This window comes from Microcebus murinus, chromosome 27, assembly GCF_040939455.1.
Source record: "Microcebus murinus isolate Inina chromosome 27, M.murinus_Inina_mat1.0, whole genome shotgun sequence".
NCBI classification, from domain to species: Eukaryota; Metazoa; Chordata; class Mammalia; order Primates; family Cheirogaleidae; genus Microcebus; species Microcebus murinus.
Genome location: NC_134130.1, coordinates 5,917,964 through 5,937,240, shown reverse-complemented (window position 1 = coordinate 5,937,240; position 19,277 = coordinate 5,917,964). Strand labels below are relative to the sequence as shown.

Below are 19,277 nucleotides of genomic sequence, written 5' to 3'. Positions count from 1 at the left end.
CGGAGTCACACTCTGCGTGTCCTTCTGTGTCTGGCGTCTCTCACTGAGCACGACGTCCTCAAGGTCCCTCCACGCTGTGGCCTGTGTCAGAGCCTCGTCCCTTTTTGTGGCTGAGTGACGCTCCACGTGTGGATGGGCCACGTTGTTTTTATCCATGTGTCAGTGGACACCCGGGCGGTTTGATCTTTTGGCAGTCGTGACTTGCGCTGCTATGAACATTCACGTCCAGGCTGTTGTTTGAAAACCCGTTTTCAATTCTGCTGCGTAGATGGATTGCTGGCAGTTCTGTGTCTCACTCATTGAGGAAACTTCCCAGAGACTTCTGTGTTTATTGGAATGTTAAAGACATCCTCAGAAGTTTCCAGAACAATTTGACAAGCACCCATGCTGTGGGGTGACTTGTATTCCCGCTCCTCCCAACATGCCGCAGCCCTGAACCCAGAGCGTCTGAGCTGAGCGCGGCCTTATTTGGAAACACAGCCATTGCAGATGTAATTTGTCAAGATGAGGTCACACTGGAGTGTGACGGGCCCTTAATCCCGTGTGACTGGTGTCCTTATAAGAATAAAATGTGGCACAGGCACAGGAGGCAGCCATGTGACAACAGAGACGCAGATCGGATGTGTCTACAAGCCAAGGGATGCCAAGGTTTGCCGCCCGCGGCGGGAGCCGGAGAGGTAAAGGCAGATCCTACCCCGGGTGTCAGGGGCCCCGGGCCTGCCGACACCTCGATCTTGGAATTCCAGCCTCCAGACCTGCCAGAGAGCGTATGTCACCCAGCGTGCGGGACCTTGTTACAGCAACCCTAGGAGACGGGTACAACCTGATACCAACAACCCTCTGCCAGTCGCGCCGCTGCCTGGCGCAGGGACTGCCTCCAAGTTCGGGGTTCTCATTCGGAGCCATCTCCATGGTTTTACAACATAGGCGTGGCTCCCTAAAAAAGTAGCATTTTGCAGCAGTTTGCTTTTGTTTACTTAAAATTTTGTCTTGCAGTCTACAATCCAGTGGGTTTTTGTACATTCACAAAGTTGTGCCAGTGTCACCCCTCATCCCGGAACATTCCGTCACCCCCCAAAAGCAACCCTGTCCCCATCCGCAGTCACTCCTCCCCAGCCCCTGGCACCCACAAATCCCCTTCCTGTCTCTCTGGACCTGCCGGTTCTGGACATTTCACATAAATGGAATCGCAGGTGAATGTGGCCTTTTGTGCCCAACTTCTTGTCACCAGGGATGTTTTCAAGCTTCATCCACGCCGTAGCTTACAGCGGGTTTGGCAAAGTTTAGAACTTTGTATAAACTTTCTTGCATCGTCCAAAGACTTCTGCGAGCTGCTGCTGTCTGGTGCATGGGATTCTTCGAGGCAGGCGGCGTGGGGACCCGCCGGGTGGCCTGCCAGTGCAGGACCCGGCTGCTGGTTACTGAGCCAAAATTCTTGTGTAGGAATTTTGACGGATGCTACCTAGGCGTCCCCGGAGTCGCGTTCCAGGGGGTTTTCATAGACGCCTCTTCCTCACCTGTGACCTGGAGACCCATTCACGCCCTCACCAAGAACGATCTGAGCAGCCACGACGTGCCACCCACTGTGCGCCGGGCACAGGGACATGGCAGGAGTACAAAAGACACAAAACCCCTGCTATCCTGGAGCTGACATTCCAGCTGGGGAGACAGACAGGATGCAAGATCAAATAAAATATCTGAGACACCACATGGCACCTTGAAACGCAGGGGAGGAAAATTAAGTCAGGGAAAGGAGATTGGGGGGCGGGGGTGGGGAGAGGAGGGGACGTGGAGCAAAGACGCAGAGGAGCTTGAGGGAGCAAACGGAGGTCTGGGGAAGGGAGTTCCAGGCAGGGGCACAGCCCGTGCAAAGGCCCTGGGGCAGGACCGGGCCTGGCGTTGGGAGGCGCAGCCAGGAGGCTTGTGTGGCTGGAGCAGAGTGAGGAGGGGAGAGAGGGAGGAGGGGATGGGCAGGTCGAGCAGGGCCATGCAGGCTGCGGGGAGGACTTGGGCTTTGACCCTGAGGAAGGCGGGAGCCATGGAGGGCTGTGGGCAGAGGAGGGACGGGATGGGCTCAGGTTACACCAGCATAACCATCCCTCCCCACCTCTTGAGGTTGTTGTAGGATCAAATGAGGCGCCCAGCAGAGAGTGAGCGCTCCGGCGCGCTCAGCTATTTGGGATCTTATTTGGGAACCTTGTTATTCCAGGGTTTGAGACTCAGGCCCCCGAGGAAGGACAGCCAGGTGTCCCCGGGGAGGGCGCAGCTGGCCCTGGCAAGGCCCAGGCACCTGGGGCCCGTCCCCGCCTCCGCACCCCGCGGTGTCGCCTTCCCGGGCAGCTCGGGTTCCCGGATCCCCTTACCCGGCGGCTCGGCTGTCGCGCCCTGGGCCGGGGGAGGGGAGGCTGCAGGAAGCGGCGGATCCGGCGGCGGCGGCCACAGAGGCGGCGGCCCGGGTGGGTGGCCGAGCGTCCCCGCCATGGAGAGCGCAGCGGCCGGCGAGGCCCGGGGGGCCGAGACCCCGCGCGCGCCCGCGCCCCCGCCGTCGCCCTCGGAGCCCCCGGCCGCGCCCCGCGCGCGCCCGCGCCTGGTGTTCCGCACGCAGCTGGCGCACGGCAGCCCCACGGGCAAGATCGAGGGCTTCACCAACGTCCGCGAGCTCTACGCCAAGATCGCCGAGGCCTTCGGGATCGCGCCCACCGAGGTGAGGACCCTGGACCCCGCGCCCGAGGCCACGCGGCTGGTGGCGGTAGGGCTGGAGCCTGGAGCCCAGACGGGAGAACCAGGTCCCGGAATCTCGGGGTGTTGGGGGGACCCGATCACCAGATCTCAGAGACGCTCCTCTCGGGTCCCGGGGCTCCGCACCCCAGGAACCCCCTTTGCATCTCCTGCTCAGAAGATGAGCAGGTCTGAGCGGGCCCCGGACCTCGCGGGAGCCCCGTCCTGGGAGTGGGCCGCACCCTCGGGGAAGGGCCTCTGTGGCCCGCGCGCCTGGGCGTTGGGGTTCCAGGCGGCGCCCTTGGAGGTGGGCCGTCTGGGGCCCCGCGGGCTTGGCGGTGCGCTGGGCGGTTCCCGGCCGGGTGTCGCGCCCTCCGCAGCCCCCAGGGGGCGCAGCAGCCGCACGACCCCTGAGAAGCGGCCGGCCTGGGGGGCGAGGGCGGCGAAGGGTTCGTTAAGCCTGAAGTCCGGGCATGGGGGGCGAGAGAGGGGTCTCCTGCCCGCAGCCACCTCCTCTCCCTCCTCGGCAATCTGGGGGTCCCCTGCCCTGCCGTTTCCCATGGGCTGGGACCCCGGGCCAGTTTCGGGCCTCAGTTTCCCCGGCAGGCCTCTGGGCCCACGGCTGCGGCGGCTGAGCCCGCTGCTCTCCGGGGGCAGATCCTGTTCTGCACCCTCAACAGCCACAAGGTGGACATGCAGAAGCTCCTGGGGGGGCAGATAGGGCTGGAGGACTTCATCTTCGCGCACGTGCGCGGCGAGACCAAGGAGGTGGAGGTCACCAAGACCGAGGACGCCCTGGGACTGACCATCACGGACAACGGGGCCGGCTACGCCTTCATCAAGGTGCCCGGCGGGGGCGGCGGACCTGAGCCCTCTCGGTGGGGATCCGCGGGGGGCGGGGCCGGCGGGGCGGGGCTGCCCCGCGAGCGGTTCTGGGTCCCCGCAGAGAATCAAGGAAGGCAGCATCATCAACCGCATCGAGGCGGTGTGCGTGGGCGACAGCATCGAGGCCATCAACGACCACTCCATCGTGGGCTGCCGCCACTACGAGGTGGCCAAGATGCTGCGCGAGCTGCCCAAGTCCCAGCCCTTCACGCTGCGCCTGGTGCAGCCCAAGAGGGCCTTCGGTGAGGCCGGGGTGGGGGGGGAGGTGGGGGTGGGGAGCTCTCCCAGAGGCGGCTCTGTGGGTGCTTGGGACTGAGGAGGGTGAGGGCATGGGACAGGGGGGAGGCTTCTAGATACATGTGGTGCACACCAGGGGGTGCCCCACTCTGTATCTGGAACAGGTGGGCAGTTTCTAGATTGGCACAAAGTCAGCTGGGCTGGGAGGGCTAGGGGTCAGCATGGCAGAGTGGGACAGGAGAACAGTCTAGACCCACTCCAGGGCATGACTGGGAGCTTTTAAAGTTGGGCTTTAGCTGGGCGTGGTGGTTCATGCCTGTAATCCCAGCACTTTGGGAGGCTGAAGTGGGAGGATCGCTTGAGGCCAGGAGTTGGAGATCAGCCTGGGCAACATAGCCAGACCCCATCTCTACGAAAAATTTTTTTTTCTTTTCTTTTTTTTTTTTTTTATCTTTTCTGCTCAAGAAACTGAAATCTATCTACGAAAAATTTTTAAAAATTAGCCAGGTGTAGTAGCTGCACCTGTAGTCCCAGCTACTTGGGAGGCTGAGGCAGGAGGATCACTTGAACCCAGGAGTTGGAGGCTGCAGTGAGCCATAACGACACCAGTACACTCCAGCTTAGGTGACAGAGTGAGACCCTGTCTCTAAACATAATAAATTAGGGCTTTGAGGTCATGGTGCATTCTAGAGAATGGTCTGAAACAGAAGTCTGGGACTGGCCCATGGACAAGATAAGTCGCTTGCTCTAGAATATATTTTCTCAGCCTCAGCACTGTGACGCATGGGGCCAGAGCATTGTCCTGGCCAGATCACTGCGTCCTGGCCCCTGCAGGGTGCTGACCGGTGTCCCACCTGTAACACCTCACACACTGGCTGTGACAGCCAAAAACGTTTCCAGATGTTGTCAATGCCACCTGAGGGGCACAGTCACCCCCTGGTTGGAACCCCTCCTCTAAAATGTATATCATCCTGTTCATGTTAGCAGATTTTTTTTTTTTTTAGTTAGAATTTCTCAATGAAGGAAGCAGCGTGTTGATTTACATACTGGGACATTCTCTGCACTTCATCACGGACTGGCCCTTTGGGTAGCACTGGTCTAGAGCAAGAGGTTCCATAAGTGCCCTGGCAGCTCTGAAGGGAGGTTCTAGACGTGTTCAGTTACAATGGCTCATTCTGGACTCACGGTTTAGCTTCCTGGGGGCAGCAAGAGTGGGGTTCCAAAGGGGTCTCTGGGGAGGCTTAAGTCACTCCAGGGACTTAAGGAGGACTTTGAAGAGAAAGAAGGTTCTAAAGAGACTCACCTGGTGGCTTCTCTGGGTTTTGCGAAGACATGGACCCCCCCAGAACCCGTGCCTGCCCCCCACTCTGTCCCCTGCAGATATGATTGGCCAGAGAAGCCGGAGCAGCAAGTGCCCTGTGGAAGCGAAAGTGACCAGCGGGAGGGAGACCCTGCGGCTTCGTGCTGGGGGGGCCGCCACGGTGGAGGACGTGGTGAGTGAAGGGGAGGGTGGCCTTCTCGAGCTTTTGCACCCAGAACTCAGCGCTGACTTGGGGCGGCCTTGGATGAGACGCTTTTCCTCCCGGAGTCTCAGTTTACCTGCCTGCGAAACGGGTCTTGATTGTAAGGCAGGGCAGTGACGGTGGTGCCAGAAGCAATGAGCCGCGGGAGGCTCCGGTCTGCTCTGCCCTCAGGGGTGGGGCCGGGAGGGGCTGGGGCCATCGGGGGCTTCTCACCCTCTGTCCCCCACCCCCCGGTGCCTGCAGCCCAGCGAGTTTGAGGAGGAGGCGTCCCGGAGGGTGGACGACTTGCTGGAGAGCTACATGGGCATCCGAGACCCAGAGCTGGGTAAGGGGCCAGGGTAAGCTGGGGGGTCCCTGGGGGGAGGACAGTCCGCGGGAGGGGGCAGGGTCCTGGCAGGAAGTTGGGGCTCATGGAACGTCCCCCACTGACGTCCCCTCCCACGTGGCCCGCAGCGTCCACCATGGTGGAGACGTCCAAGGAGACGGCGAGCGTCCAGGAGTTTGCGCGCTGTTTAGACTCCGTCTTGGGCGAGTTTGCCTTCCCGGACGAGTTCGTGGTGGAGGTGTGGGCCGCCATCGGCGAGGCCAGGGAGGCCTGTGGCTAGTGTGTCCCGGGGCTGAGCTCAGCCCCAGCCCCGAGCCCAGCCCCCTGCCCCAGCCCTGCTCCAGAGCCCAGCCCCGCTCTGAGGCCAAGTTCCTCTCTAGAACCCAGCCCAACTTGGAGACCCAGCCCTGCTCCAGAACCCAGCCCTCATCTAGAATCCAGCCCAGATTTGAGGCTACACTGTGCTCTAGAGCCCAGGCCAGCTCTGAGATAGAGTCTACTCCTAGAGTTCAATCTGGCTCTGAGACCAAGCCCAGTTCTAGAACTCAGGCCAGCTCTGACACCAAGCTCTGCTCTGAGATAAGGCCCAGCTCTAGAACACAGCCCAGCTCTGAGACCAAGCCCAGCTCTGAGATTAAGCCAAGCTCTAGAACACAGCCCAGCTCTAGAACTCAGGCAAGCTCTGAGACCAAGTCCAGCTCTGAGACCAAGCCCAGCTCTGAGATCAAGCCAAGCTCTAGAACACAGCCTGGCTCTAGAACTCAGGCAAGCTCTGAGACCAAGCCCAGCTCTGAGACCAAACCCTGCTCTAGAACTCAGGCAAGTTCTGAGACCAAGCCCAGCTCTAGAACACAGCCCAGCTCTGAGTTCAAGCCCAGCTCTGAGACTAAGCCCTGCTCTAGAACTCAGGCAAATTCTGAGACCAAGAACAGCTCTAGAACACAGCCCAGCTCTGACACCAAGCCCAGCTCTGAGATTAAGCCAAGCTCTAGAACACAGCCCAGCTCTAGAACTCAGGCAAGCTCTGAGACCAAGTCCAGCTCTGAGACCAAGCCCAGCTCTGAGATCAAGCCAAGCTCTAGAACACAGCCTGGCTCTAGAACTCAGGCAAGCTCTGAGACCAAGCCCAGCTCTGAGACCAAACCCTGCTCTAGAACTCAGGCAAGTTCTGAGACCAAGCCCAGCTCTAGAACACAGCCCAGCTCTGAGTTCAAGCCCAGCTCTGAGACTAAGCCCTGCTCTAGAACTCAGGCAAATTCTGAGACCAAGAACAGCTCTAGAACACAGCCCAGCTCCGAGACCAAGCCCTGCTCTAGAACTCAGGCAAGTTCTGAGACTAAGACCAGCTCTAGAACACAGCTCAGCTTTGAGACCAAGTCCAGCTCCAGAACACAGCTGAGCTCTGAGACCAAGCCCAGCTCTGAGACCAAGCCCAGCTCTAGAACACAGCTCAGCTCCGAGACTAAGCCCAGCTCTGAGATAAAATCCTGCTCTAAAACTCAGGCAAGTTCTGAGACCAAGCCCAGCTCTAGAACACAGCCCAGCTCTGAGACCAAGCCCTGCTTTCAAGCCAGCTCTGAGACTGAGTTCATCTCTAGAGTCCAGCTGAGCCCTGACATCAAGCCAAGTTCTGGAACCCAGACAAGTTTTAAGAACCAGGCCAGCTCAGAGACGAATCCTATTTCCAGAACCCAGGACAGCTCAGAGACCACGCCCTGCCGCAAAACTCGACCAGACTCTGGAACTCAAGGCCACTCCATGGCACGGCCATACCTGGAGACTCGGTCCCACTCCGGAACCCCTGTTAGTTTTGAGACCCAGGTGAGAGTCAAGCAACAAGCCAGCCGTAGAACCCAAGGCAGCTCTGGACTCAAAGACAGCACCCAAAACCAGCCCTATTCGAGATCTCAGACCAGCTCAGGAACCCAGAGCCAAGCTGCTGGCCAGTCCAGATTCAAACCTCAGCCCTGCTCTAAAACCTACTTGCACCCAGGTGCCTACGCCCCTGCTGTGGCCCCATCCAGCTCCGGCAATGAGTCCAGCTCTGAGAGTGAGCCCAGCTCCAGACCCCAGCCTAGAGCTACAACCAGGCCCAACTCCAGAACTCAGAGCAGCTCTGGATCCCTGCCCAGCTCTGCAGCAAGGCCCAGCTCCAGAACACTGCTTGGCGTGGAGCCCCACTCTCCCTGCAAGACACAGGCCAGCTCTAGAACACAGTCCAGCTCTGGGACCCAGACCTGGCCAAGCTTCAGAACTCAGTCCAGCTCAGGCACTCCACTCATCTCCAGAACTCAGCCCAGTTCTGGAGCACAGACTGGTTCTGAAATCCCAGCCAGCTCCCAAACAGAGTCAGTTGCTGAGACCCAGCCAAGTTCCAGAATCCAGCTAAGCGCTGGAATCCAGGCTAGCCCTGGGTCCCAGAGCAGTGCAGCAACTGAGTTAAGCTTCATGACCCTGTCTGGTTCCAGTGGCCGGCCCGGCTCCAGCACCCAGCACAGCCTAGAAGTGCAACCAACCTCTGCCTCTCAGCTCCTCTCTAAAACCCTGCCGAGTTCTAGATCCCAGCTCCAGCCCACAACCCCAGCCAGCTCTGGTTCTCAGCTGGATGTCGGGATGCAGACCAGCTCTAGAACCCAGCCCAACTCCAGGACCCAGATGAGTTCAAGAATTGAGCCCAGCTCTGGAACCCACCTGAGTTCTGGAAGCCAGCATGTTTCTGGAACTCAACCCAGCTCCAAAACCCAGACCAGTTCTGGCACCCAGCTCAGCTCGGAGACCCAGCTCAGCTCTGGGACCCAGACCAGCGCAATAATTCAACCCGGCTCTGGAGCCCACCTTGGTTCCAGCACCCAGCCTGTTTCCAGAAGCCATTCTAGTCCCAGAGCCCAGACCAGTTCACAAACCTGGCTCAGCTCTAGAAATGGGCTCCGTCCACAGACCCCTGGCCCTGCCCCTAGAGCCCAGCCTGTTACCCATGTCCCAGCCCGACCTCAGCCCCCAGGGCCCTCACCCAGAGCCTCTGCTCCAGCCCCTGGCAATGTCCTCCGGCCACCACCCCAGCCCCATGACCTGGTACGTGGCACCCAGGCCGGCCCTGGCCCCGCAGCCTCCCACCTGGCCCCACAGCCACAGGTCTCCTCCGCACCTCAGAAGCCACCTCTGTCCCCCAAGCCGCAGCTGGGATGGCAGAAGTCCACAGTGCCCAGCACACCTGTCACTCCTGGTGCTGCCCCAACGGCAGCCCCCCTGGGATCCCAGCCCCTCGACCCCCCAGCTCAGGGGCCTGCCCCCTCCCCCACGCCCAGGGAGCCAGGGCCCCTCCCGCGTGGCGGCGGGGGGCTGTAGTGCCGGGACAGCGCTGAGGCTCCTGGGGTCCCCTCTCCTGACCCTCCCAGCCGGGGTCCCCAGAAGGGGCAGGTGACCTCATTCGCCATCAGGCGGGGGTGGGGAGGCGCAGTGGAAACGCGGGCTTCGGTTTCCGGGCCTGGCGGCGCCCGGCGCCCGGTGTAAATGGATCCGGCCCTGGCGGGGGACGGAGACAGGGGACAGGGGCAGGGCGGGTCATCCCCATGTACCTCGAGGGCGCCAGGTGAATAAAGGCCCCGTCCTGCCGCAGCCGGTGTGTCCTTTTGGGGGAGTTTCAGGGAAAGCAGAGGACAGGGCTGGGCTGGGGCGGGGGGGGGGGTGGCCTGGGGGGCTGGGAGCAGATGGCAACCTGAGCGCCTCTTGGCGCCTACTGTATGCAGAGCACTTTATCAAGCACCATGTGCGCATAAGCGCAGGTGCGGCACAGGGGCTCCATGCACACTCGTCATTCTTCCATTCAACCAGCATTTATTGAGCGCCGACTGTGGGTGCGGGGCTGTCCTGGCCCTGGGGAGTTTGAAACGCTGTTGGGTGAATGAACGACGCACCCACCAGGGCTGGAGGAAGCGGGGACTTCACTCCACGGTCTTGTGGATGTCTCTCTCCTTGTCTCCAACTGCCATTGGGTCAGAGGCCAGAGCCTCCCCCAACAGTTGTCCAGAGAATGCAAGGAGACACCACTTGGCTAAAGTGCTCAGGAAACAGCCGGGCGCAGTGGCCCACACCTGTGATCCCAGCACTTTGAGAGGCTGAGGTGGGAGGATCCATGAGTTCGAGAGGCCATGAGTTCGACACCAGCCTGGGCAACATAGCGAGACCCCATCTCTAGAGAAAAATAGAAAAATTAACCCGGTGTGGTGGTGGTGGTGGCGGCGGCGGCGGCGCCTGTAGTTCCGGCTACTCGGGAGGCTGAGGCAGGAGGATTGCTTGAGCCCAGGAGTTGGAGGCTGTAGTGAGCTGTGATGACGCCACTGCACTCCAGCCTGGGTGACAGAGCAAGACCTTGCCTCAAAAAGAAAAAATAAAAAATTAAAAGAAAAGAAACCACTCGATAATGAGGTGGGAGAGGCACATAGACCCCAGCCCCAGCCTGAGGGCGCACAACCTTGTGCCCGGAATCCCAGAGGCCGCCGGCTTCTGGAGCCAACGGCAGGAGCATTTTGGCCAGAAAGGGGTGTCCTTCCTGTCCGCATTCGGTCTTTTCTAGACTGAGCCTTTCCAGGCTGGGTCTCAAAGGGAGGCCACTGTGTCCCGGAAGCAGGTCACATTCAGGGGTCGGGGAACCCCCCATGTCAGGGGCTTTGCCGGAAGGGGGCCCTTGGCCACTCTGAGCCTTACGACACGCTCTTCCGACACCCCAACACGCCCTTCCTGGGGTCGGGAGGGGCTGGGGGAGGGGGGGTGGTCTGGGTGGGGGAGGGGCCGAGGTCTGGGACAGGGGTCAGGGGTCGGCGAGGAGCTGGGGGTCCCCAGGCTGGCTGGAACGCGCCCATATGGTCCTGCAGCCCAAACCCTGTGTCCGTCCGGCATGCTCAGCTCACGGAGCTTCGGGGCGGGCGGATGCGGCCGCCAGAGAGGACGGAGGGTCCCTGGGGGGACAGGCGGTGACCGGCCGGGCGGGCGGGCCCTACTGCAGCACGGAGCCGCGCGGGCGCTGGGGCCGCAGGGAGAGCGAGCCGGGCCGCAGGCTGCGGCGGGGCTGCAGGCGCCGGAGCACGGCGCGGCGGAACAGGATGTACACCCAGGGGTCCAGGATCTGGTTCCAGGTGGCCACGCGCAGGTAGATCAGCAGCTGCTTCTCCGTGGCGCGCGGCAGCTGCCCGGTGGGGCTCATGGCGGGCGGGCTCCTCAGCAGTGTCTGGGCGATGAAGACCTGCGAGGGCCGCAGCGTCAGCCGGGCGCCAGGCAGCCCCCGCCCGGGCTCTGCCACGGCCTTGCTGTGTGGCCTCGTGAGGGTTGCCTAGCCTCTCTGAGCTCCCGCGGACGTGTCCATTAACCAGCACACTCTCCCTGCTCCTCTCCTGGGCGCGACTGGACACGGTGAAAGAGGAATTGCATTTTCACCGCTGCCAGCACTGCTAGTCTGTTAACATTTTTATGTCCTAGGCTGGGCACGGTGGCCTGCACCTGTAACCCCAGCGCTGTGGCATCTCCTGGCCAGAAGGCGACATTTGAGCAAAGACCTGGAGGAGGTGAAGGTGCGACCATGTGGAAATCTGGGGGTCGGGGTGGGGGAAGCGTTCCAGGCAGAAGGCACAGCCCGTGCAAAGGCCCTGGGGCAGGACTGCCCCTGGCGTGTTGGAGGCACAGCAAGGAGGCCCGTGCGGCTGGAGCAGAGGGAGGAGGGGAGGGGACGGAGGGGACAGGGCGGGTCGTGCAGGGCCTGGTGGGCTGCAGGGAGGACTTGGGCCTTCACCCCCCAGGAAGGTGGGAGCCACGAAGGGCTGTGGGCAGAGGAGGGCGGGCCCTGACTCAGGTACTCATGGGTCGCCCTCTGGTGGCTGCTTTGGGGACAGACCGTGGGGGGAGGCCAGGCATGGTGCAGAGCAGGTGCACTGCACTCAATTTTAAAATTTTTTGTAGAGACAGGGTCTTCCCATGTTGCCCAGGCTGGTCTCAAACACCTAGCCTCAAGTGATCCTCCCACCTCGGCCTCCCACAGTGCTGGGATCACAGGCGTGAGCCACTGCGCCCGGCCTCATGTACTTATTTACTGTGTTTATTTTCTGTCTCCTCTAGAAAGTTAAGAATTTTTGCTGGTTTCGTTCTCTGCAATGTCTCCAGCGCCTAGAACAGTGCCCGGCACACAGTAGGTGCTCAATACATGCTTGCTGAAGGAGTAGTGAATGCCTGATCTCGTTTCATCCCTACAACCCCCTGAGAGCCAGGCACCGCCTGTCTGGTCCCCGCAGCCCGAGGACCCCGGGGCTCGGGGAGGGAAGGTCATTGTCGGAGTCCCGAAGTGAGTCCTTGTCGGGCACAGGTTGGAACCCGAGCGTGCGACTCCAGACTTGGTTTCTCGACCTGACTCAACCAGAAACGGGAAAGTAACCACTCCAGCGACACCCGTTCAATGAAAGGACTTCAGAAATCTTGGGTTTACATAAGAGCCCTCGTGAGGCTCCCCCGACCCAGGGAAAATCCGGGCAGGGCTGGCGGGGCCTCAGCCAAGAACTAGGCACAAAGGGGACTCAGGACACACTGAATGACTAAGTGACTCTGTCTAGAGTGCTTTCCTCCTTTTGACTAGCAGGTAAACTCCTATTCATCCTTCAAAGCCCCAGCTCCCACGCCCTCCTCTGGAAAGCTTTCTCTGATCCCCCAGGTAGAGGCGCCAAGCCCCTCCCCGGGCCTCCCGGTCCCCAGATGCCGCCCCTGCCCCAGCCCTGAACACGGGGCGCCTCAAGGAAGGACACCCGAACGCTGGGGTGCCTGCCTGCGCTGTCGTGGGCGGGCGGGCGCCTGAGGACTCGGGCGGGGCCTGGGCGGCGCGGGGCGCGGTTGCGGGGCGCGGTTGCGGGGCGCGGTTGCGGGGCGCGGTTGCGGGGTGCCGGGCGCGGTTGCGGGGCGCGGGGCGCGGTTGCGGGGCGCGGGGCGCGGAGCGCGGTTGCGGGGTGCCGGGCGCGGTTGCGGGGCGCGGGGCGCGGTTGCGGGTGCGGTTGCGGGGCGCGGGTGCCGGGCGCGGTTGCGGGGCGCGGTTGCGGGGCGCGGGGCGCGGGGCGCGGGGCGCGGTTGCGGGGCGCAGGGCGCGGTTGCGGGTGCGGGGCGCGGTTGCGGGGCGCGGTTGCGGGGCGCGGGGCGCGGTTGCGGGGCGCGGGGCGCGGTTGCGGGGCGCGGTTGCGGGTTGCGGGGCGCGGTTGCGGGGCGCGGGCGCGGGGCGCACTCACCAGCAGAGGCATCCAGCAGACGCTGGCCACCACCATGATGCCCAGCAGCTGCGCCATCATCTCCACCTCGCCGTCGCGCGGCCGCTGGCGGGCGGCCTGGCGGCCGTGGTAGACGCGGCAGAGCGTGGCCACGCTCACCGTGTTGAGCAGGAAGGACAGCGCCAGGCACAGGCCGCCGAGCGCGCAGAAGAGCAGGCCGAAGGCGGCGTCGCCGCGCCGCGCGCCCAGCGTGAGGAAGCACCAGGAGCCGGGGAACTGCACGGAGTAGCGGCCCAGGCCCAGCAGCGGCAGCAGCGCCAGCGCCAGCGCCGCGGCCCACGCCAGCCCCACGGCGGCCCAGGCGCGGCGCGGGGAGGCGGCCGCGGGCCGCGAGAAGGGCCGCGCGATGCCCAGGCAGCGCTCGGAGGCCATGGCGGCGCCCAGCAGCAGCGGGCACAGCCCGAAGAACACCATGGCGACGCCCATGAAGCGGCACAGGCGGCAGCCGGGGTCGGCCGCGCGCCAGTCGAACAGGGCCGCGTGCTGCGCCACCACGATGCTGCCCGTGACCAGCAGCCCCAGGAAGTCGGTGAGCACCAGGCCGCACAGGAAGGTGAGGAAGGACGAGCGCGGGTGCGGGCCGGCCTGCCGCGCGCCCGCCAGCACGCTCAGCGCCAGCAGGTTGGAGGCCAGGCCCGCCACGCAGAAGGAGGCCGCGAACCAGGGCGAGGCGATCAGCCGCCGCTCCTCCAGCGAGGTGTTGGTGGGCCGGAAGCAGGGCCCCAGCGAGCTGTCGTTGGACCACATGGCGCCGGGGCCGAGGGCGCCAGTCACCGCCCCATCAGGCTGATGCTGCAGGCGGGTTGCGGCGCTGGCTGGGGCACACCTGGGAGGCAGAGAGAAGATTTGCTTGCGATCAATTCTGCATTTCGGTGTCCGGGGCTCTGGTGAACTCCTACACAACCTTCAATGCCCCAGCTCAAATATCCCCTCATTGAGGAAGCCCTTTTTGACTGACTTCACTCCCCACTCAGGGAATATTATTACTATTATCACTGTTGCTACTGATATTAATACTACCTCCACCTCTGTCTTGCCTCAAACCCAATGACCCTCTAGAGCCAAGACCAGGGCTGCCTCCTCTGGGATCCCTGGAGGACATGGGGGGGTATTTTTTGGGTGCTGGAGAAGGGCCGGGGAGCCCTGGGTTTGAACTCTTGCTCTGGTGCTCACTACGTGACCCCAGGCAAGTGGGTTCTACTCCCCGGGCCTCAGTTTCCCCATCATTGGTCCATCCAAGCCCTGGGCAGGCTGCAGGGAGAGACTAATCTCAGTTATCGTGAGACGGAAGCTCTGAGCTCCGAGATGTGTCTGGTGTGGGCAGGGCGGCTGGCTGGCTGGTGGCCAAGGGTCCCTGGCTCTCTTGCCGGCTCCAAGGTCAAGTTCGAGGGTCACAGTTCCTTGCCAATGCATGTGGGAGAGACACCGCGGGGCGGAGGGGCAGGGGTCACGAGTGTCCCTCCTCACACACATCACGGCTGTGCGGATTCCTTGTTCCCCAAGTTCGTGGCGTCGCTTTTATAATAAGAAATAAACCCGGCAACCCGCTTCCATTTTGGGAAGGAAAGAACAGCTCCTTGGGAGCGACAGGTTCCCCGGGGACAGGTTATCAAGTGCAGGGGCGGGACCGTCACCCGTCACCCGGCTGGGGGACGAAACCAGAGAGACAGCAGGGCCCGCAGTCAGATGCAATGTGAGTGAAGTGAAAATAAAACCAGAACATTCCAAAACCAGCTCCCACTTCCCAGAAGGGACACACCTCGGGGGACGTCATCGTGCGGAGAGAGGCGGGGGCTTGTCCAGCCACAGCCACCCAGGGACCGGAGCTGGCACCGGGTCTCCTGCCTCTCGCCCGGGGCGCACCCCAAGACGCGCTCGGGCGGGCGGGGGGTGCAGGGCGCGTGGGGCCGTGGGAGTATTGCAGTACTGGGGGGCCGGGCAGTCAAAGTTCGTCACGCTCCAGCTATGACCCCCATTTTGCAAAGGGGGGAAACTGAGGCACAGAGAGGTTAAGGAACTTGTCCAAGGTCACAATGCCCCGGCTGGAGCGGATCTGAGATTCAGCTCGTGCCTCCTCACGTAGCAACGAGGCTAAGAGCTATTTCAAAATTCCGACAGGGAAGCGTCGGAATCCGATGACTTTTTTCCTTGAGAAGAGAGGAGGATTTTTCTTCCAAGTTGGTCAGACCGGATTCGAACCCTGGCTTTGCCGTGAACCTTCCTGCTGACCTTGGCATCTCACGACCCCTCTCTGAGCCTCAGTTTCCCTTCCTGTACCATGGGGATGATCCAATCTGCACGCAACACTTAGCACACAGTAGGTGCTCAATTCGTGCCACCCCCCAGGCTGTGGCTGTTTTTCGGAAGCCAGGTGGGTGGCCGCCGGCTGTCACTCCCCATCCCATTAACTGGCGCCTTGGCCTGGCTGCTCCTTGTCGAGCCTCATAAATTATCCAGCTCCCAACAGCCCCACTGAGCGTCCCTCCCGGTGGAGAGCCAAGGCCGCTGCCACCTTGGTGGAGGCAGGGCCTCCAGTGGGGAAACTGAGGCACAGGGAGTGGAAGAGGTTGGAGGCTCGCCACGGGCACTGGCAACCGTAGCCATAGACTCCAGGGGGGGGGTGCCCTTTGCTATCCCAGACTTGGATCCTGCTCTTGAATTCCCCCTGGGACGGGGCGCTCCCTCCCTCCAGCGCTGGTATGTGCTGCTCTGAACATTCCTGGGAACTCAGGCCGTGCCACGGCCACTGCGCTGGCCCCGGCCTGGAGTGAGTGCCGTGAGGCCTCCTTGCCCCGACCCTGTGGGAGCTCTGTTCACCTGGGGACACACATCCGGGACTCCCTTACGCCGCCTGTGTCTCAGGACAAACTGCCGACCCAGAGCTCTGGACCCCGGAGACGCTGGAAACTGGCACCGAGCCGCTGGCCACGGCCGGCGGTGTCCAGTCCCCCCTGGACCTCTCCCACCCTGGGCTCAGGTGGTGGCGGCCGTCTCAAGTTCCCCAGGCAGGGAGGCCAGCACGGGGCCTGGCACGGCCTCTCCTCTCCTCTCTGGCTGGTCAGGACGCTGGCGAGGCCCCACCAGGGGAGGACCAGAGAAGCAGCGCTTCGTGGCCCCTGGGATCTGATCTCTGAGCCCCGAGGAGGGGTGGGCCCCAGGCGCTTTGCTGATGCCAGAAACACCCAGAATTCTGCCGCCTGACAGCGGGGGCCATTTGCACTTTGAGGGTCCAGGGATCTGGAATTCTAGGGAGCCCCCAGTTCTGCAATCCGGCAAAGCCTCCAGATTCTAGAATCTGCTGGGCATGGTGGCTCATGCCTGTAATCCCAGCGCTTTGGGAGGCCAAAGCAGGAAGATCACTTGAGCCCAGGAGTTCATGACCAGCCTGGACAACATGGCAAGACCCCATCACTAAAAAAAAAAAAAAAATTAGCCGGGCGTGGTGGTGGCACTTGTAGTCCCAGCTACTTGGGAGGCTGAGGCAGGAGGATCGCTTGAGCCCAGAAATTGGAGGCTTCAGTGAGCTTTGATGATGCCACTGCACTCCAGCCGGGGCGACAGAGTGGAACTCTGCCTCTGAAAAAAAAAAAAAAAAAAGATTCTAGAATTCCAAGGGGGTGAGGTTCTGGGTGGGAATTTGGCTGGGTCCCGGGTTCCAGAAATCTCTGTCTTAGCTGCCGGGTTCTTTCTGGAGGGTGCGCGCTGGGATCTTCTGTAACCCGACACTGCCCGACTGGCCAGGGCCCACGTGTGAGGTGGGGACCCAGGGGCTGTGTGTGCGGCTCTGGGCTGGTGCGGGCACCAGGCTGGCCCCGACGCCCGCTGTGGACTTGGAATGTGCCCTTGGCTTCCCAAGCTGCAGGCCCCTCCCCCGCGCCAGCTTCGCCTGCATGCATCTCCCCACACCCCGCCCCCGCCTGCCTGTCCCCGAGGCCTGGGCCTGCCCAGCCCCACCCAGGGCCCGAGATGGCCTCAGACAAGCCTGGACTCTCCAGTCCCCAGTCCACCCTGCCAAGCTGGGGCCCAGCCTCGCTCAGCCTCAGTGTCCCCTGCTGTGAAATGGGGATCAGAACGGTACCCAGCAGCCCGCCGGCATTCGGGTGCTCAGCCCAGGCCCTCCCGCTGTGGGCGCGCTGGCCTCCCCGCAGGGCGCCCTGGCAGCCTGGCAGCCTGGCAGCCTGGCAGCCTGGCAGCCTGGCAGCCTGAAGCCTGAAGCCTGAAGCCTGAAGCCTGAAGCCTGAAGCCGCAGGGACCTTCCAGGCCTGATGCGAATCTCAACCCTGGCAGCTGTGGAGCCCCCCCCACGTGGGAGAACACGCGGCCGCCCAAAGCCAGGGCCACCGTGGCCCGCCCATGTTCTGGGAACTCTTCCTGTTTGTGACACCTGCGAGGTCCCAGCCGGAGTGTGCAGGGTGGGGGACCCCCGGCCAGCCAGACTGGGCTCCGCCTTTGTTTGGGCGCCTGACACCTGTGGCCCCTCCGAACCTCTGTCTCCTCCTGTGTGTGTGTGTGTGTGTGTGGCACCCTCAGAGTGATCGCAGCTCCCGTGGCCCACGCAAGTCACAGCCGGTCCACTGATGCGCACAAGGGCAGCCACTGTGTGCGCACGCACACTCACACTCACAGTCACTCACAGTCACACTCACACACTCACACTCACAGTCACACTCACACACTCACACTCACAGTCACACTCACACACACTCATACAGTCACAGTCACACACACAGTCACACGCACACACACTCACAGTCACACTGACTCACACTCACACAGTCACACTCAGTCACACGCACACACACACACTCACAGTCACACACACACACACAGTCACACTCACACACACTCACAGTCACACGCACACACACACTCAGTCACACACACAATCACACGCACACACACTCACAGTCACACCCATACACAGTCACACTCACAGTCACACCCATACACAGTCACACTCACACACTCAGTCACACACACTCACACACACACACACAGTCTCACACTCACACGCGCACACACTCACACGCACACGCACACACACGCACACACACAGTCTCACACGCACACACACGCACACACACAGTCTCACACTCACACGCACACACACACCCCTGCAGACCTGCACGCGGAGGTGCTCACAGGGCCCGCCAAGGGCGCGCACAGCCACGCAGCTGCCAGGCGCGCCCAGTGCCCGGCGCCCCCGGCGGGTCCCAGCCCGGCTCCAGCAGAGCGGCCCGCAGGAGGCCGAGCGCGGGGACCGAGACCTGGGCCCAGGCGGCCCGGCCCCGCTCCGACCCGCGCCCGGCGCCCCGCGGGAGCACACGCTGGCACCGGCGGCCCCTGGGCGCTGTCGCCGCCCACGCGGACACACCCACAGCGGGCCGGGGCGGCAGGGCGGGCTCCTGTCCACACCCGCGCATCCTGGCCCGCGGCTCGGCGGGCCGAGTCCCACCTGGCCGGCGCCCACCCGGCGCCCCTGTCCGTGCGGACCTCACCTGAGCGGGCCCCACCTGGCCGACCCGGCCGCGCCGGGCTCCGGGCGCTGCAGTCGGAAGCGGAGCGGGCTGGGAAGGGCGGGCCGGGCTCCCGCGGGATCCGCGGGGAAACCGAGTCACGGCCGGGCGGGGCCGGGCAGAGGACCCTCGCGCTGGCACGTCAGCGCGGGGCCAGAGGGAGGGCGTGGCGGCAGAGGACGCCCGGGGTCGCGGAGTCCCGGCCTGGAGGGGTTCGCTGGGCCTCGACCCGGCCCGGGGTGGGGGCGGAGGGGCCCGCTCGGTGGCGCGGCCGGTCTCTCTCGGTCCCTGTCTCTGTCTCTCGCTGTCTCTCTGCTGGTCTCTCCCCGGCCCCGCCCCCGGCGCTGGCCACGCCCCTCAGGCGCGGGCCTGGCTGACTCGGGTCGGTGGGGTCCCCCGGCTGGACACCCGCGGCCTCTTGGGGGGGCTCCGTGGGACCCGGGACCCCCGGGGCTTCGCTGGCCCGGGGTGGGTGGGGGCGGGGAAGCCCCCTCGGGAGCCTGGGCGCCTGCGGTCGCCCCCACCGGCCTCCTGCCGCGACCGCGCCGCGTTCACCGTGCGGGCAGCGCGGAGCGCGGGCGGGCGGTGGGTCAGCTCCCTGGGCGCCCGGACCTGGCGCGGGGCTGGGCCTGGCACACAGTAGGTGCTTAATAACTGCATGGGTGTGTTGGAGGCCCCAGCCAGGGGCGGGGTGGGAGCAGAAGGGTGTTGGGGCCTTCATGGGGGCGCCCGGCTGAGGCTTTCCGGAGCAGGTTGCCTTGCGGGGGAGGGTCCTGGGAGG

The 19,277-nt window shown here is 63.2% G+C and overlaps 2 protein-coding genes across 3 annotated transcripts; one reads left to right on the top strand and one right to left on the bottom strand.

Annotated features, from left to right (window-relative positions):
• The first annotated feature begins 2,479 nt into the window (after positions 1-2,479).
• Positions 2,480-6,064, top strand: GIPC3 (GIPC PDZ domain containing family member 3). Its single transcript, XM_012769318.3, has 6 exons — positions 2,480-2,704; positions 3,376-3,561; positions 3,665-3,845; positions 5,221-5,333; positions 5,607-5,688; positions 5,817-6,064. Exons 1-6 carry the CDS (start codon positions 2,480-2,482, stop codon positions 5,966-5,968), a joined length of 939 nt encoding a protein of 312 aa, XP_012624772.2. The 3' UTR covers positions 5,969-6,064.
• A 4,572-nt stretch (positions 6,065-10,636) lies between these two features.
• TBXA2R (thromboxane A2 receptor) lies at positions 10,637-18,801 on the bottom strand. Of its 2 annotated transcripts, none has more exons than XM_075998341.1 (3): positions 18,479-18,801; positions 12,942-13,806; positions 10,637-10,927 (listed from the first exon to the last, which is right to left on the bottom strand). In XM_075998341.1, the coding sequence occupies exons 2-3, from the start codon at positions 13,725-13,727 to the stop codon at positions 10,682-10,684; spliced, it is 1,032 nt and encodes a 343-aa protein (XP_075854456.1). In that variant the 5' UTR covers positions 13,728-13,806; positions 18,479-18,801; the 3' UTR covers positions 10,637-10,681. The 2 variants fall into 2 exon arrangements, with proteins under 2 accessions (XP_075854456.1, XP_075854457.1); XM_075998342.1 differs by having other exon boundaries at positions 18,494-18,801.
• Positions 18,802-19,277: the final 476 nt, after the last annotated feature.

Coding starts and splice junctions, on each gene's coding strand:
- GIPC3 (XM_012769318.3), top strand. CDS start 2,480: ATGGAGAGCGCAGCGGCCGGCGAGGCCCGGGGGGCCGAGACCCCGCGC. Junction 2,705..3,375: donor TCGGGATCGCGCCCACCGAG/GTGAGGACCCTG, acceptor CTCCGGGGGCAG/ATCCTGTTCTGCACCCTCAA. Junction 5,334..5,606: donor CCGCCACGGTGGAGGACGTG/GTGAGTGAAGGG, acceptor CGGTGCCTGCAG/CCCAGCGAGTTTGAGGAGGA.
- TBXA2R (XM_075998341.1), bottom strand. CDS start 13,727: ATGTGGTCCAACGACAGCTCGCTGGGGCCCTGCTTCCGGCCCACCAAC. Junction 10,928..12,941: donor TCTGCTGGATGCCTCTGCTG/GTGAGTGCGCCC, acceptor CGGCCCTCGCAG/GTCTTCATCGCCCAGACACT.